This window comes from Chaetodon auriga, chromosome 14 (genome assembly GCF_051107435.1).
Source record: "Chaetodon auriga isolate fChaAug3 chromosome 14, fChaAug3.hap1, whole genome shotgun sequence".
Classification (NCBI taxonomy): Eukaryota; Metazoa; Chordata; class Actinopteri; order Chaetodontiformes; family Chaetodontidae; genus Chaetodon; species Chaetodon auriga.
The window spans coordinates 10,641,236-10,658,705 of NC_135087.1; the positions used below are offsets into that span (position 1 = coordinate 10,641,236).

The 17,470-nt window shown below is 45.7% G+C and overlaps 1 protein-coding gene across 1 annotated transcript; it reads left to right on the forward strand.

The window, feature by feature from the left end:
• The first annotated feature begins 369 nt into the window (after nt 1-369).
• e2f2 (E2F transcription factor 2) lies at nt 370-12,112 on the forward strand. The gene is made up of 7 exons (XM_076749075.1): nt 370-1,136; nt 8,114-8,213; nt 9,324-9,543; nt 9,847-10,008; nt 10,124-10,238; nt 10,391-10,589; nt 11,722-12,112. The coding sequence occupies exons 1-7, from the start codon at nt 861-863 to the stop codon at nt 12,000-12,002; spliced, it is 1,353 nt and encodes a 450-aa protein (XP_076605190.1). The 5' UTR covers nt 370-860; the 3' UTR covers nt 12,003-12,112.
• Nucleotides 12,113-17,470: the final 5,358 nt, after the last annotated feature.

The window sequence follows — 17,470 nt, forward strand, 5'->3', positions numbered from 1 at the left end:
TCTGCTTATCTTAGCCTGTAATAACCACAAAAAGTGCGGTAACAACAAAATTACGACTCCTGTATTGTATGTGTGATGGTATAGACTGGACTCATTTACATTCAGAATAATAAGAGCTCATTGTGTCCAGCTCCTGCCTGAAAATAAAAGAACATTATGTCCCGAAATCCTGCTACTGTCCCTTTAAGACGAGAGGCCCCATGCGCGTACAACTGTTTTATGCAAATATGACAAGCCGAACGTGCCGCCAGCCAATCAGAGGCGAGTTCTAACCGCGGGAGATCCAAATTTCGCGGGACGAAGTTTGGCGCTAAAAAAGCTGTTCTTCCCCAGCTCTTGTCCCCTTGTATGGAGAGCGGAGCTCTGAGGTGGACGGACAGGAGTCACAGACCGGGTCGGATTCCGCATCAGAAGGGGTCACAGTAAGCTGTAAATCTCCAGGTGGAGCCCGATCTCGGTGAGACCTGGACGCGGTCTGGTATTGGACTTTTAAATACGGGGTGTTTGAAATTTAATTTATTTAACCAGAACTTTTACAGCAAGTTTCGTGCGTTACCGGACAAAGGATATTAACAGCGACCACCCCGGTGTATTTACTGACTAATACTATTACAAAATACGGCTGAATTGCACGTTTAACTCATGCATTGTGCATATAATAGGCTGATCTCAGATGTATGAGGCGCTCCAGGCTGTTTTCTTATTATAATCGGAGGTTAGAAATATATCTTCACACAAAACCGATAGCAGCAGCGTTTGCTAATATCAGGGAACGATTTAGCCGATCGTTGAGTGCTTAGCCGCCGGCACACTTCTCCCTGCGTTTGACCAATCCGGTTAAATTTAGTTTACTCAGGAAAATGATGCGGATGCCTAAAGGCGTCTCTCCGGCATCGGGTCGGCCACCAGTGGGACTGCCTTGCTCTCAGCAGAAAATGAAGATTTTGTCCACCGGAGGAGTGAAGACCGAGTTCTTCAGCACCGGACTGTCCAGCCCGCCGATGAACACGGTACCGGCCGGCTATTTCACCCAGATCTGCAACACCGCCGCGGCCGAACAAAGAGCCAACAGCCTGTATTCAACCCCCCACGGACCGGAGGCTAAACCCATCAGATCATCCTCCGGGCGACTGCCGGTAAAGAACCGAACACACACACACACACTTCACATTCAAGCCTTGCAGCACGAACACACGCTATTTTAATGACCAAATACCTAGTCCAGTGCTGTGAGCTGTGTGGGTGGACTAATTCTTGATTTCCATTGGTATGCATGTTTAGAGGCGTCCGGGGCCACATTCAAATATGTTCTGACGCGATAAGCCACAGAGGAGCCACTGTGACTGCTGCTGGATGTGTGTGCATGGTGTCACATCTTTTTCCTGCAGTCCAGCCACAGCTACAGGAGCGCAGACGCTGTGTGTGTGTGTGTGTGTGTGTGTGTGTGTGTGTGTGTGTGTGCAGGCTATGTTTGATGGCTTTGGTGGAAGAAGGTGGGGGGGGGGGGGGGGGGCAGTTGATAGTGTGGGGCCCCTTTGTTGTGAAAAGGCAGGATGAGTGGCCCCCACGGTGGGATGTAGCCGCGGTGGCTTTTAGGCTTTTACATAATCAAACAATGCTGTAGGGTGACCAGGCTGGTGGACGACACCACTGTAAACACACATTCTCACCCTCTATCTGTCCCGTTAACCCTTTTGTGAACTAAAACTCTGCTTTAATTTGACAAGGACAAGTGTTCCCGGGTCATTAGCAGCTCGTCTATTTGGAGAGCTTTTCTTGTGATTACACCCATATGACAGCTGCTCCTACTGCACCTGCCATGAAGGCCATGCAGGACCTGTGTAACCTGTTCACGACACTGTAGGAAGGAGGTGGAGGGTCATAACCCCACAACTGCCATTCTCGTGAGTTTATACAAGGAGAAACTCGACATATGCTGTAATCCTGCCGTGTATTAAAAAGTATGCTCCTTGTTTCTTTATGCTTTATGATCAGATGGGATCACACCCAGCAGCATGTGAAGTGCTCCACACCCGCTGGTGCTTGTAATATTCAGTCCTTTTGACTGTGATTTGCAGGAAGGCTAAATAGGTTAGGGGTGAGAGGGTGTGCAGGGTCTCCAAATCTCATGTTAACCTCCTGCCCTTGGAGTCCTGTATTCACTAATAAGCGCTCCAAGAGGATTAGTGGGACATAAGTAAAGTGAGAAACAGGCTACCACCTGGCTTATCATATGCCAAGGTGCACTTGTGACAAGTCAAGTGTTGGGTGTGTTCATGTCACATGTTAGAATTCTCCATTTTTGTTTGCTGTGTTTAATCCAGCATTTAAGACAACTCTCGGTTTGTTTTTGAACATCAGCATTATCAGTGGGCGCAGATCAAAATGCCTCTGGGTGCGACTGAATAGACCTACAACCGATTACAGCAAGGAGACATGTGCCTTCGCCCTGAGCGACGGAAAAATGTAAACAGACTGCAGCGGGCAGAGATGAGCTGTGATACTGTAGCATTGACATGTCTGTGAACATACATACATATTTACTTACATTTCTTGGTGTATAAATGACTAAAATGTGCAAAATTCATGGAATTGATCCTCTAGATCGCCTCAGCTGGTGGCCTCAGAACGGGCCTTGTGGGCAGCTGCGTCCATCAGCGTACGTCCACTAAAAGTGTTCGTTTTTGCCACTGTTTTTTGTCTTTGCCTTGCTCTCTTCAAAGGCACCAGACTCTATTAACAAAACTAGTCATTTTACATTGCACATCATTGTAAAATATTCTTTATTCAAACTTGACGGAAACAGATTAAAACTCACTAAAATCGTGTTGGTTAGCATTCCGGCTGTTCCAACAATCACCAGCTCTGGCTCGCTTGAGATTAACCCTCAATCCACAGAGTCACGTGTGAAACTGTTCTGCCTTTTCCCTCATGCCTGACCTCCCTCCGGCAGCCATCTTGTTTGTGTCATATCAAACCAGCCCTGTATTAAATAGATGATTGTGATTGGCCTGGCACGGACCAGAACGGGTTGAAATCTGTCTGAACGGGATGGGTTCCAGATGCATCTGCCAGAGCAAATAAAACATGAGTTTGCAGATTAGTCTGGTTCCCAGGCCTACGTGAAAACCAGTTCACGTGACGGAGGGTTTGCCTGTAATGGGCCCGGGCTAATAGAGAGGGTCTTGGATGTGGGCTGATAGGGGTTTATTATACATATACTGCTATATTATCATCAGGAATGGTGACAAGTCAGTGATAAGGAGCCTGTGTGCTGAGTGTGTTTTCACACTGATAATGGTGTTGTTTATCCTCTCTGCCATGCATACAGTACATACATAAATGGGGCTTTGGTAAACCAGCGTTCTTTGTCTTTTTGCTCAGTCACAGGTGTAACTCGCCACGGAAATGAGATTGTGATTGTGGTGAAAAAGAATGATGCGCTTGGGAAATTGCACGGTTGGTTTCAAAAGTCCAAAAAGTCCCTCAATTATGAAACTTCCTTTGCACACATCAGTACATCAGCTAAAAGCTCGATTCTGGTGGGAAAAAGCAGTCGAACAAATTCTACTGCGAGTCCGTGATTGGCTGAAGCTTCTTGTCTTGTGTGTGGAGACGCGTTAAGCCTCGTCATCCTGTTTGATTCCCTCTTCTTAAGGTGACACTGTCGCACGGGCCCGTTTTCCTTCCTTCCGTCCCGCCTCGAGGCGACGATCACAGCTTCCTCTTTTTACTTTTATCTTCCAACCGTTTTTTCTTGACTTTTTAGGTAGCGCTTTGAAGGAGTTGTTGCTTTCAGTCTGGTTTGACACGGACCTGAATTACTAAAGCGTCGAGTCATTTGGGGTCATGTCCCAAATTCTACCACGTTTTGTCCAAATTCCTTAAACACGGAGGGTTAGAGGCACAGAACAGCGCCCAGTTTAAGGCGAGCTCCTGTTCTCAGCCGCTGAGCATCATCTCTGCAGCTGCTGTGGACTTTGGTTAAAAATAAATCCACGGGTTTCATACAACTTGTCAACAAATTAGCTTTTTTTCCCTTCATGTTTCGTACCGTAAAAGAGGAAATCGGAAGTCAAGCACAGGCTGTCGCTTTGTTTATTTGTGCATAAAGAAGTGGTGTTAGTGCAGGTGACGTGCACAATACATGAAGTAATCATGCAAACGTGTGTTATGATTGTGTTTAAAGGGAGTTTCTGGCTGACTCAGGACCTGTTTCCAGACCAGCTGTCTTGCAGTTTTATGTCTTGCGCACAGTGAGCATGCAGCATGCATTTGATATAACTGAATTATTTCAATTCATTACCAAGCTTGAAGACAGTAATGAGCGCCGTCTGCATTGCTTCACTGCGTGTTCAGTCATGGGTCTTGTGTTTACAGGAAGTGCTGCCTCTTCATGTTCAGCTTACTTCCTTCAACTTCGACAACATAATAACCACTGTCTTTTTAGCTTTTTTCTCAACAGGATGCTCGGCTCAGCAAGAACATCTGGGTTCCTTTAAGCACAAAACAAGCCAAACAAATCTGCATAAGAGTCGTGCTTACAGTAATCGAAAGTTAACCCGTGGGGCACGAGCATTTGAAGACCCTCGGAGGAGAAGTTAATGTTTAACTGGACGTATTTGACTTAAGCTGCAGAAATCTCATCTTTGCTCACTGGTCTTGCTAACTGTAGTAAAAGGCCGTGTATCAGCGCCTGTCATGTGAGTTTTACCCCGGGTGTGCAGGCTGCTGATAGTGTTGAGTCACTCCTGTTTTCTTTTAACTTGATAGTGATGTAAATGTGTTACAGGAGTCAGGCCTCCCTCCAAAGTCCAGGGAAGACCTCTCTCTCTCTCAGCAGCGGCCGCAGATGAATGAATTTGCCTGTTTCAGATACAACAAGCAGTGTTTACTACAGCCAAATGGTCGGTTTGTCCGCCACCAGAAACAATGTCCTGCTTATTCCCTGCTCATGTCAAATGTGTGCATTCCCAGATTTCCATGGAATGCGCACAATTTGCCAAAAATGCATCAGCGCTGATACGAACTCCATGAAAACAAACCTCTTCTATTTATGACCTCCAACTCGAATCACCTCTAGAGTTTGCTCTTGGGGCCCCTCGACTGAGCCCCCATTCACACTTATGACACTCTGGTGTCACATTGGCCACATTGCCAACTGTATGCATTCACCCGAAATCTCTGCCCTGTTCCTTGTCATCCACCTTGTTTTACCCCGGCCTGAGGCTTCTGGAGCAAAGGGTCGTCAATAGGGCCAGTTTTGCATTTCAAAGCAGCCCTCCTCCTCCACCACCACCAACTCAAATGGGCAGACCCACCCTTCTCTTTTACCTCTTGAGGGACATTCTCATCAGCAATGCAGGCATTGTTTTTCCTTTGACTCGCCGAGGGTGTGGCAGTGAGGGGTTTGTGCACAGAGGAGTAGAGGCATACTCTAACTTGCCCCTGGCTCGGATTGAATCTGAGTCCCACGCAGCCCGACAGACGCGGCGTGTTGGTTTGAAGAGAGGCCCTCACGTGACTGTGACTTTGTGTGAGAAACTCCGCTGTGGAGATTTCACCACAGGAAGAATGTACAGCAAACACGCCAGGCCATGTGCAGGGCTTGGGTGTAACTGGGCAGGCAGGCAGGGTGAGGTTACGACAAACGTGAGCGGGGTGATACTGCAAGTCTTGGAGATAAAGAGCTAATAGGAGTGTATTTGGCTCAGGCTTTTCCCATTTCCTCTCACGCCAATTGGCCTAAACAGTGGCTTGCTGCACAATAACTACACAGAAACTGGTTTAAATATGAGCAACATGTGCTTACTATAATGTCCTCTCTGTCGAAGACTAATCCAAATGATCAGATTTTGTCTTTCAGTGTGTTTTGAGCACCCTGATTTCATCTCAAGCAGCATGCCCCATGTGCTTCTGCTAAATCATGACCACTGTTTTTTTTTTTTAAAGACTGCACTCCTCTCTCATTGGTCTGTGAGCAGGCTGAGGAGGAGAAAGACAGCAGAATCTCTCTCCGCTCGATGAAACGCTGTTTGCGTAATATGGTTGACTCACCAGAGAGATCCCTCATGTAAAAAAGGGAGCACCCAAGCCCCCACCCTAAGCCATGCAGCTGCAGGGTGAAACCGTTGCTGCTACTCTTACAACATGTCACCGTGCCTGTGGCTGTAGACCTACAAGCCTGAGAAATGTCGGCACGGGTGCAGTTCAGTCTGCACATTTAGGTCATAGGAGCTCTGAACGTTGTTCTTAAGTGAAGGCTGCTTTTTTTATTCAGTACTTACACTGTGCGTGCCAGTGTTTGGTGCTTCCAGGCGGTAGCAGCGTGATAAAATGCAGAACTGTGATGCAGACGGTTGAATTGGACGCTGGCTGTCAAGGCTCAAAGATGCATACAGGCTGATGTGGTTTAATGTCTTCGGGGTCATGTGACAAGGGCGTGACGAATCAGAGGACCCAAGAGTTTTCAAACTAAAACGGGGTCAGCAGCGTTTCCAAAAGTCTCAGTTTTAGGGGTCATAAAACACCAGAGTAGTGTGGATGTAGCCTAAAACCAGACAGATCGTCCGTCTGTTTAAGCTACAGCTGTCACTGCTTCAGACACTAACCGGTGTCATATGGTCTCTCTCTGCGACCCCTGGCGTTTGACAGCGACTGTCCAGACTCTGAGCCAACGTAAAGGATAGCTTTTAATCCCACAAGAGGTCTTCATAAATGCAGTCAGTCTCCATTTTGTAGCTGTACCACGGCCCTGATCTGTGTATTTCTGTGTCCTAGTGGAGGTCTGTCTGACTTCCTGTGTGCTGTAGGGATTAAAAACTGGCCCGCCAACAACACACACACTTCTCCAGATGTCGCCAGTCGACAGGTGGACATGTCAGGGAGTGCATCGGGACAATGGCTGCCTTCATTATCCTCACAGTCACTCAGGCACATCCACACATGGGTAATTCGCCGGTTTTCTCGTCTCTGGAAAAAGTCGCTTGCCTGAACCTGCTAGTCAAAGCGCTGCAGTGACAGGCAGCTGAAAGGACAAGAGAGGACACAATCATAGGCAACTGAGGTGAGCTCCCCCAACCAGATGCCACAAATTACCCAGCGGCCTCGGCGAGGTCCAGCTGAAGTCCCACGCCTGGTTAGCTCAGTGCTTAGTGTGGGCACGCTGTGTGACGAGGGGGATATTTACAGATCCACTGCGAACTTTCTCAAGTCGTCGTCGGAGTTAACAATTAACTGGCAGGAATTCTGCATGCGAGGGTGTTGCCAGTTTCCGCAAGATGTGGTTTTTCAGGCGGTTGGTCATTTCTCAACGCTGAGAGGGAGCCTGGGCCCCTGTCGGTTTCTCTTTCAGTGTCACGGCCTTATGTAGGTCACTAAGACGAGCGGAAGATCGCATCAAGTCATTCAGTTTGTATTCTGGTCCAAAGGTTGTGTGTGTGCTTTGATTGAAGCTGCAGGATGATGCATCACGCTTATCGGCAAGTAATCGTCCTCAAGAGGGGCTGATCTGTGTGTGTGTGTGTGTGTGTGTGTGTGTGTGTGTGTGTGTGTGTGTGTGTGTGTGTGTTTGTGTGTGCACGTGTGGAGAGCCTGTGTGTTAAGCTGTAGAAGAAGGGTGACGTAGGAAGGCTTGAGAGGGGGAGGAGAGGCCTTTGAGTGCTTCCAGGGATTTCCTTGCATTTTGCCAGGCGGTGGGTTGAGAGCCGATCACCCCCTCTTCCCTCTCCGCCTACAACCACACACACACACACACAAGATCAGCCCCTCTTGAAGTGCTTGGGAAAGTGTGAGGGGAGTGCTTTGTTCCTGCACTTGAGGGCTGTTGGCACATTTACGACACTTTTCAACAACCCCCTGTTTAGCACATTGATGTCACAGTTTCATGGAAGGGCTGGTCTACTCTTCATTGTCTCTATTCAGCTTTTACCTCACTATTATGTGGCGTCGGTGGGATTTGTTAAGGAAGAGGGTTGAAAGATTGTCTCCTGTGGGCTAGAAGCGTATGCAAATACATTTACACTACATCTACTCTTATGATGACAGAACGGTTGGGTCATAATGAACACTGCAGCTTTCTTTTCCTCATGCACATAATTTCCTCTCTCTCCAGGCTAAAAGGAAGCTGGACCTAGAAGACCCTCTTTACCTGCCAGAGTTCCGCACACCAAAAGGCAAATGCAGCATCGCGGCCAGGATACCAAGCCCAAGGAGTGAGTATACAGATTAGATTGTATGGTGAGCAGGGGGATGGGGTCACAGAGGGCAGCCGGGTAGGTGGTGAGGGGACAATCGATAACAGATCCAAAGCTTTGGATACAAATAGCCAACATGTGTCACGATCGTGAAATCTTAGGTAACACACAAATGATTGGGATTAATGCTTTTGTTGTATTTTTCTGTTCATTTTCTGCCACTGCTATAGTATAAGCCTAATAATAGTTCAATACACATGCACCTTATGTAGAAGAAAAGCCATTTATTGGTGTAAAACTTGGAAAATATAAACAAAAATGACATTCCTGTTTTCCCTTTAGCCTTTTATTTGCTTTCACTTTCTGTTTTTCACTGAATTTACAGAAGTTCAGCAAGAGAAAAGCTCAGTTGATTGCAATCAGGTGATTATGCTAATGTGAAAGGCCTACGTGTGGTAAACAGAGTTGCATCAGTTGATGAATTCTAACACCACGTGTGACGCTTTTAAAGACGTGACATCTGTCGCTGTGAGCCGGATCTGTGGTGTGAATGTTGTCTACAGCCGGTGAATACGATGATAAACACCGAACGCAACGTGAATCACATTCACACAGCGCCTCGGCTAATAGACACATTCATGTAATCGTTTGTTTTCATGACTATTGACAACAGCCTGAATGAGTAATTTAATAGTTCAGTGAGTCAGTTCTCTGCATCATCAGCTGATCCACTGAATGAATTACTCATATTAGTATTTGTTTATATCTCATTGCACCTTTTAACCTGTTGGGAGGAGACTTTCAGAGCGGATTTACTAGAGAGAGATTTCTTTATTGTAACCTCATTATTATTCAAGTATAAGAGACTGTAAAATTCTTTGTTTTTGGCGCCTTGACATTGCAGCTGTAGTAACAAACTATCAATAAAAAACTAACAATAGGGGCATGAAAATGGTGCTTAAAAGAATAATAAAAAAGTACAATATAAAATATAAATAATACAAAATAACAGTGTAATCCAGTGTAGCGCAATGCAAATACTCTCTGTTTCTGACTGATCTTACATATCTTAGCTTTGGCTGTTAACTGTTCTCCTTTCACGCGCCTTCGTCTTTGCTTCGCTCGCAGCTCCAAAGTCTCCAGGAGAGCGGACACGCTACGACACCTCCTTGGGCCTGCTGACCAAGAAGTTTGTGGGTCTGATCGCCGAGTCTCCTGATGGAGTTCTTGACCTGAACTGGGCCACTGAGGTCCTGGAGGTCCAGAAGAGACGCATCTATGACATCACCAACGTGCTGGAGGGAGTCCAGCTCATCCGAAAGAAGTCCAAGAACAACATCCAGTGGCTGTGAGTACCACCATAGAAGAAGAAATATAACACGAGGAAAGGAATAGTCTTAATAGATATTTGTCTGCTGAAAGCTGCATAATTTATCTGTGGCTACAACTCAGTCTATTTATTCCTGCTAACACTTAGCTCACTGCCCCCTAGTGTCTGTCAGGGGTATTGCAGCACATCTTGGCAACAGAAGCAAGAAACCTCATCTGAACCATGTCCAGTGCTTATTACACCATGTCTTGGTTTTTCGTTGCTACTAAGGCAAATTTTATTGCAATCTGTTTATTCATATGTTTATGTGTCTCCTCTTAGGGTCGGAGATGTATTTGAGGGCGGTGCAGGCGGAGGAGAGAAGGCTTGCACCCTGAGGAAAGAACTCGGAGACCTGGAGAGAGTCGAGAAATGTCTGGACGAACTGATCCACTCCAGCACCGCGCAGCTCAAACAGCTCACCGAATACGAAGATAATCAGAAATATCCTTCCCATGCAGCCATGTGTGTGTGTGTCTACATGTTTCTGGGCCCGGTCACACATGAAAATGTCCACTTAATTTCTGCTGCTGTTCTGACCCTTGACCCCACACTGTACGCTGGGCTATGTGACGTATCAGGACATCCGCTCCATCGGCAGTCTCCGAGAACAGACGGTCATTGCCGTCAAAGCCCCCGCAGACACCAAACTGGAGGTTCCAGACACAGCAGGGGTGAGAGAGGACAACTTTGTCCGTCATGTGTCAACATGCTGCTGACAGATGGATGAAAATCTGGTTAAATGATTTTTAGACACATTGGCGTCTGTGAGTCATGAGCTCTATGTATATTAAAAAAGACCTTCTGCATGCTCTTCTCTTTACAGCAGGGCTCATTACAGATCTATTTAAAGAGCAAGAATGGCCCGATTGAAGTCTACCTGTGTCCAGAGGAGGGTCTCGACGATGTCAGCCCAGTCAAAAGCGCCATCACCCCTAAAAAGGAGTTCCCTCAACCACTCGGCCCTCCAACCACAACCCAGATGGTGCCGCCAAGCTACAGCGTCAAAGAGGAGCCTGTTGAATGTAAGCTGGACTCTCTGGGGGCTTTGGCTTTATACTCACACTGGGAGCTAATAGGTTGATGCCAGTAGGCATACACTCTTAATGCTAAAGGGATAGTTCTTCAATGTGAGAAATACAGTTTATTCCACATGTATATAGCCAGAGCTGGCAGACAGTTAGGCTACTTTAACCCTTAAGAGCCTGGCTGTGTCCTACAAGCACCTCTAAAACTCTCTCAGTAATCTTATTCTTCCAGTCTGTACGCAGAAAGGAAGAAGAAGCTGCGCCGTAACCATTTTCTTGAAACACAACGTTTATCTCATGGTAACAAGACTGACGGGTTACTCCCTGCAAAACCACAAATAGTTGTGTTTGCATGAAAGGTTTTACAAACCAAGGTGTGTTTACAAGTCTTGGGCTGAACAACTGCGTATGTGGAAAAAGTTGCATAAAGCCTTCAGGACTACAACTTTGAAAAAAAAAAAAAAAAGTCTGAGGGTGTGGTGTTACACAGAACCACCAGACCTCTGTCGCCTCATCTCTGTTTGAGGTTAGCTCGAGGCTATATTAGCCTCTGCTAATTTAACACAACCCATCTTGAGTCCAGCAATGCAACAGGAGTGATATACTTCATGCACTCCTTTAATATCAGGGTTAATTAGTGAGCTTTAGAGGCATTGGTAGGTGTATTTCTGAATGTCCTGCCTTTATGTTAAGCTAAGCTAATAGCCTCCTGCCTCTAGCTCCATACTCAGTGATCAGACATGAGGGATGTGTCGATGTTCTCGTCTAACTCCCTGCATGAAAGTCAATCAACCTTTTCTTGTGCTGCACGTTGGATGAACATTGAAAGTGCATTACAAAATGTAAATGTTACAAGTAAACAAGTAGATGAGATGCTAAAATAATGAGAAACGATAAAAAAGGGCTAATTTTAATAAAAATCGGTTAAATAGCTAAATATGTGAATTAAAAGGGACTCAAATAACAAGGAAGTTGAAAAATAAAACTTGTATAAGGATTTAAAAAATGCAAAAACTAAAATAAATTTATAGTATGGACTTTTTTTTTGAGCTTGTGGTGGAAGTTTAGCAGCTCAGCAGCTAAACGGCGCCTCACCGTCTCCCCTGCTCTGTCCTTCTCATCAACACAGCCAACATGTCTGCAGCAGCTCCGGCTGCTTCCACGGCCGCCGCCTCCTCCTCCAGCTCCTCTCTGCTGGACGTCGAGGGCCTGCTGGGTTTGCCCCCCAGCTTGCTCCAGATCACCGAGGACCAGCTTCCTTGCCCCTCTTTCACCCCGGACCCCAACACCCCGTTTGTCAGTTTCTCTCCACCTTTAGACCACGACGATTACCTCTGGAGCCTGGAGGACAGCGAGGGAGTGTCCGACTTCTTCGACACATATGATCTCGGAGATCTGTTGAAGAGCTGAGTTTTAGATGCAGCATTGGGGGAGGAAATTTAGGGAGAAGAGGGAGGGGGGATATTTAATTGAATGCCTTCATGATGTAGGAAATATTACACTATAAAGCCATCACTCTTTGTTGCTGCCATGCCTGATTTAATGCCAGTGATCCCAAAGGAGGAGTTACCCCCTTTGTTTATTTTAAGTAAAAATCATTTCTACATATGATTATAAAAAACGATCCGGGGGGGAGGGCGGGTGGAGGGCGGGTGATGCTGAGATCGACACTGATGTGTGGAATCTCCAACCATTAGGAAACACTGTTAAAAATGATTGCGCTACACAGATCAAAATGTACAAACTCATACAAACACGGACGTTATTATGCATTTCACACAAGGAGCAGCAGAATCTGATGCGTTCAGGTGTCAGGCGGTGTTTACAGTGTGACAACTCAGGAATTTTTTGTTCTTCCTTGGTTCCAAAGTCTAGATGTTTGTGCCACTCTTTGGCCCGTAGGGGGCAGCCTTGTATTACGTCAGCTTTAACTGCCATGCAGCTTTGCAGGATTCAACCACTGGATGAGAGTAAAGCCAGGAAGAGCCATGCAGGGCGTGTTTTTAAGAGTCCAGGCATCGCCAACAAATGAAGCTGTGAATGACTTGTTTGATACTCGTAGGTCCACAAACGGCTGAACCCTGTGAAATCTGGTTTTGAAGGCGCTCATGTCGCTTCTGTCTGGTCAGGTTCGCTCTCCCCTGCCTTAAGCTTTACGTCAGGCCTTGTACCTGTTTGGTGCTGCGCTGTGTGCCAAAATGTGAAAGGCAGCCTCTGACACCCGATACTGGACTGACTTAATGACCAATAATGAGTATTTTATAGAATCTCTGCTGAGCTTGAGGGTCACATTCGCTCTTGTTGGTTTGGCAGCTTTATTTCAAATCCAGGTGCTCCTCTATTGATGTGAGTTTGGTGATTTTAATAGAGGATTGTTTTTGAATTAGTAGTGCAAAACTACTATTTTTATTTCTGAGGAAATAACCCAAAATGAATTAAATGCAGCATCTGTGTTGCAGAGGCTTAATTGATGTAATTAAAGTTTAATTAGAGTAGTGATTTGTCCTCTTGTCCTAAAATGAATGAAATCAGCTGATCGAGCAGAAACAATAAGTATTTTTTTGTCTTTGCTGTTCAAACTTGAGACGTTTTCCCAGATGTGGCGGCGCCCCCGACGTTCGAGCAGCCGTCACTTTTACCTGTTAAACGTTGTTTTTCGAAGCGTTCTTCGACATTTGGAGATTTGAATTTCATGCTGATGTATTTTTGGCTTTCCCTCTACACCGCAGAGATAAGCTAACTGTCCTGTCCTAACAAAACTTGAAAAATGCGTGTTTGTGTGTGTATCGGACGGCTTGGGAAGTGGGTGTGTTGGTGTGTGAGTTTTTACAATCTAGATTAGAGAATGTGAATTCAGAATTTAGAGTTTTTTGAACATTATCTTTCTGCTACTTGTACATAGTTTGTTTTGTATTTATACTTATTTTTCTGAATTTTTTTGTAAGTTGATACTGGCCTTTTTACATGAGGCACGATTGTTTTTCTATGACATGCAGCACTTAATATTTTGTAATATTGTGTGGTCTGTTTGAAATGATTAAATAAATGCTGAAGCCATGCTTTACTCTTGGAATCATGTTCCTGGTTTGTGTTACCCACTCCTCCTCTCAAAAACCAGTAGTAATGTAGTTCTGATACAAAACTGCAGTGGAAATACATCTAGACTCACATTAATATTGAAACTGTTCATTTTTTTCCGAGCCTCTGAAGCCTATCCCCTTATGTGACCTGATTCTTGCTGGAAAATTGACAAACATAAGAGTTTTTTGTCTCCCAACTATAGAAGAAACCTGCAGGGTGAACTCAAAATGTGGGGTATTTTTTGTGTAAAACCAGTACGCCTCTGGCCACTGAGGATATTCATCTAATAAGAAGTGACGTTCCCCCGAGGAGAGAGAATAGGTTGACATGCAGAGTGTCAATGATGCTGAATGGGCTATGAACACAACCAGACAGGTTGACAAAGGCCGCCCATCATTCTTTGTGAGTGGGTTGCTTTGGAAACAAGCTCAGAAAAGGGGGCGGACAGCCAGGAGGTCAAAGTTCAGTGGGTCACTGGAGTAGTGCTAATGAGTGCTGCTGAAGGGAAAGTCGTTGGCAAGGAAATACGTCTCAAATTTATTAAGAAATCTGTAAAAAACAAAACAAAAAATAAGGCAAGTTTTGTTGAATATTACATGAGCAATGTGAAAAGAGGTAAAATGCTCGCTGTCTCTAGGAGCTCTGACATTTCCTCTATAATAACATTTTTCTTGCTAAACTCAACTTGATGTGTGACTCGGCTGATAAACTGAAGAAAACAACATGGACTTGCACATAAATTGGAACAATAATGTCATATTTATGGTTACACCTGTCATTTTTTGTTAGGTCACTTCAAAAACATGCCGTTTTTCCTTCCCCGAGGGTCGTCCAAATGCTCTGTAAAAATGGAGCTCAGCACACCAGCTCGGCTCTTCCTGAGGTGATCTGATGTAGAACCTCGAGTTAATCATAAACAGGAACCACGGGTTCATTATGGTTGCCACTGTGGTTGAATGTTGCCATCGCAGCTCAAATGAGGAGAAGAAGAAAAAAAAAGTTGAGGTTGTACGAGTACATTTTTACCCTGACCAATAAAGTCTCCTCATGCAGTTTCCTGCAAACTCTTGTATGTGTTTGCCTCTGAACCATCAGGTGTCTATTAGCGCTAAGTGTCCATTAACAGATGTTGCAGCTCGAGTGTTTAACAAGAGGTCACAAACCGAACCGTCACCCACACACACACATATGTGTAGCCTGTGACTGCTACCTAAACAGTCTACCACCTCAGTTGTGTTACGTCACACCTTGAGACCAGTTGCTCTAACTACAAGAGACTGCAGTAAATATTATGGACTGGATGCTTAAATTGCAAGAAAGTGTGTGCTGGCATGGCGTGAGTGACGTGACAGCTCGTCAAAGAACAGCACCGACCTGTGGCCAAAACACTGCATGTCTTTGTTTGGGGCCTCAACTGCTTAAGAGACATAATGGGGCTATTTTTTCCATTAAGGGTGGGAGCAATTTAGTGACTATGGATGGTGGGGTGTGTTTAAGGCCACACACAATCTCATTAGAGCTAGTGAAAGCCTTGAACTGAATCTGGCACAAAGTACGTTGATAGATGTCTGAACAGGCCGTGTTTGCATGAAAGGCTTTGATTTAGTCCAGTGTTTTTCTCCTGGGAGGTATCGAAGCAGATTTAATTATCCATTTAACAGATATTAAATGGATAAATAGGAGTTATTCAACGGGCAGGAGGAAAAGTTCAAGGCAAAGTGAATTTAATTGCTCTCAGGATTCCTATTCAGCGTCTGAAACGACACTGTGACGCTGGGAGTTGTTACTTAATGCTGCGTTTACAGCGGATCATGAATCACAAACAAGTTCGTCTACCTGTTGCAAGGCTGGAAAAGTTTGGCATGCTGGAGAGGGTGTCTGTCTGAGGGTGAGGCCGATGGGCAGGTACACCGCATATGATGCCAGCAGAGACGCCATGTCACAGAGAGCATGAGGCACGACACTAAACTGAGACACACGCTGCTCAGTCGAGTGAGTCAGGCGTGACGTCTTACTACATGTCACAGCTCTTTTTGCAGCAGAGGTGCTCTCTCGTGCTTATTCTTAGTGCAGTTGTGCAGGTTCTTGAGGCAGATTGTTTTCAGTAGGGGCCCAGCCCTTTTCAAGACACATCATATGCTTCTTCCTGAGGGAAACTGAAGACCCGCGTTGACCCATAAATCAAATCCCCTCTCTCTCTTTCTCCTACTCTGTCCAATCCTCCCATTTTCAGTCATCCGTGTCGACCAGAAGAGGGGGTATTTTACGGTAAGCCTGGGCCTCCTGGTTTGACAGGGGTAGTAAATTGATAGCAGGACTGGTGGAGCTGAGTCAACAAGCAGAGCGGGGAGGGAGATTTTTAAGGGGGGGAGGTTGGAGGGCCTTGTGCTGCAACACTGGGCTGCTGGGAAGCAGCGAGGAAATCCTGGCAGCCGTAGTTTTTACTGGAAGATGTCGCTGCGACCTCTGCTGCTGCTGCGTGCGTCAGAGAGGAGCTGCATGCGCTGCACCTCACTCCCTCACAGCCAAAACTTTCTGTAGAACGTCCATTAGCAGTGGCAAGAGCGAGTGTTCCAATGGGAGATGACAATGAGTAGGTATGTGGAGTTTAGGAAGGAAAAGGGTGGAGACAAGGAGGGAAATTATGAAGTGAGTCACTCCAGTCGGTGTCCTCAGACAATGAATTTTCTCTTTCTCGTTTCCACCTCTGTCTTCCTCCCCGTGCTGTGCATCTCCCCCTCCCTCACCATCGTCCATCTTCCAAAAACTATTTTCCTGTCGATTCCTCGTTTCCGTCTCTCCTTCCCTCCTCCCTGTCCTTGTACTTGTGCTCTCCATACGTTCGCTCATTGCTTGAGCAGACCGGTTTGTTCAGTTTTACAATAGGACCCAGGCTGGAAGGCTGGCAGACGCACAAAGGCTCTGCTTCTTTACTAGGAGCCGCAAAGAAACTGAAGGAGGGTATTGTTGGGACACAGCAAGCCTCTGCATTACATCAGCCCAGACATGCATGCAAAAAATGAGTGCATGCAAAATGAGAATGCAAGCACACATTTGATGCACATATAGTGCAACAACAGACACCTAGATGTATCCCTGTAAGCTGTTTGCTGTACCTCTGTCCCTCACTGATGACAAACATGCAAGCATGCAACAGAAACAATGGTGGAATGAGGGCCTGGTAAACTGGGTCAGCAAAGATATTTATGTGGCTCTGCATTGTTTGGAGTTTGTCGCGTGCCCTCACTTCCTCACAAGAGTGGGTTTATTTTTTCTTAAAGATGAATAGTTTTGCTGCTTTTCCTCTGGAGACTGCAGTGCACATTTTCAATGGTGTATTTCCTCAACTCGTGTGGAAAAAAAGCAGGAGAGGTCTTTGTTTGGTCTTCCAGTGAATTTTTAGATAACCACCCCTTCAAGCTTTCGCTTTAAAGGCTGTGTGTGTGTGTGTGTGTGTGTGTGTGTGTGTGTGTGTGTGTGTGTGTGTGTGTGCGTGTAAGTGCAACACAACACAGACATCAAACTGCATGCGCAGCTTGGTGCTTCTGAGTTATTTGTCGAGCAAAGAGACATGCAAGACAAAAACGAGTTTGTCTGTCTTGGTGAATGTAAACACAGCACCACTGTTGAGACACAACATCCACCCTGCTCCATTCACTGAGTGGCAGTAATAAGCAGTTACAGAGGGCGGATAAGACCCTTCTACCACAAAGTAGGCCTGTTTTTTTCCCTTGGATGAATATAGTTAAAATAAGTTGCCTATAGAGCTGCGACTAATTTTCTCTTTGTAAAACTTC

Bases quoted from the DNA above. Each gene is read 5' to 3' on its own strand.
- e2f2 (XM_076749075.1), top strand. From the start codon at position 861: ATGATGCGGATGCCTAAAGGCGTCTCTCCGGCATCGGGTCGGCCACCA. The intron at 8,214-9,323 runs GTGAGTATACAG...CTTCGCTCGCAG, and splicing joins CAGGATACCAAGCCCAAGGA to CTCCAAAGTCTCCAGGAGAG. The intron at 10,239-10,390 runs GTGAGAGAGGAC...TTCTCTTTACAG, and splicing joins AGGTTCCAGACACAGCAGGG to CAGGGCTCATTACAGATCTA.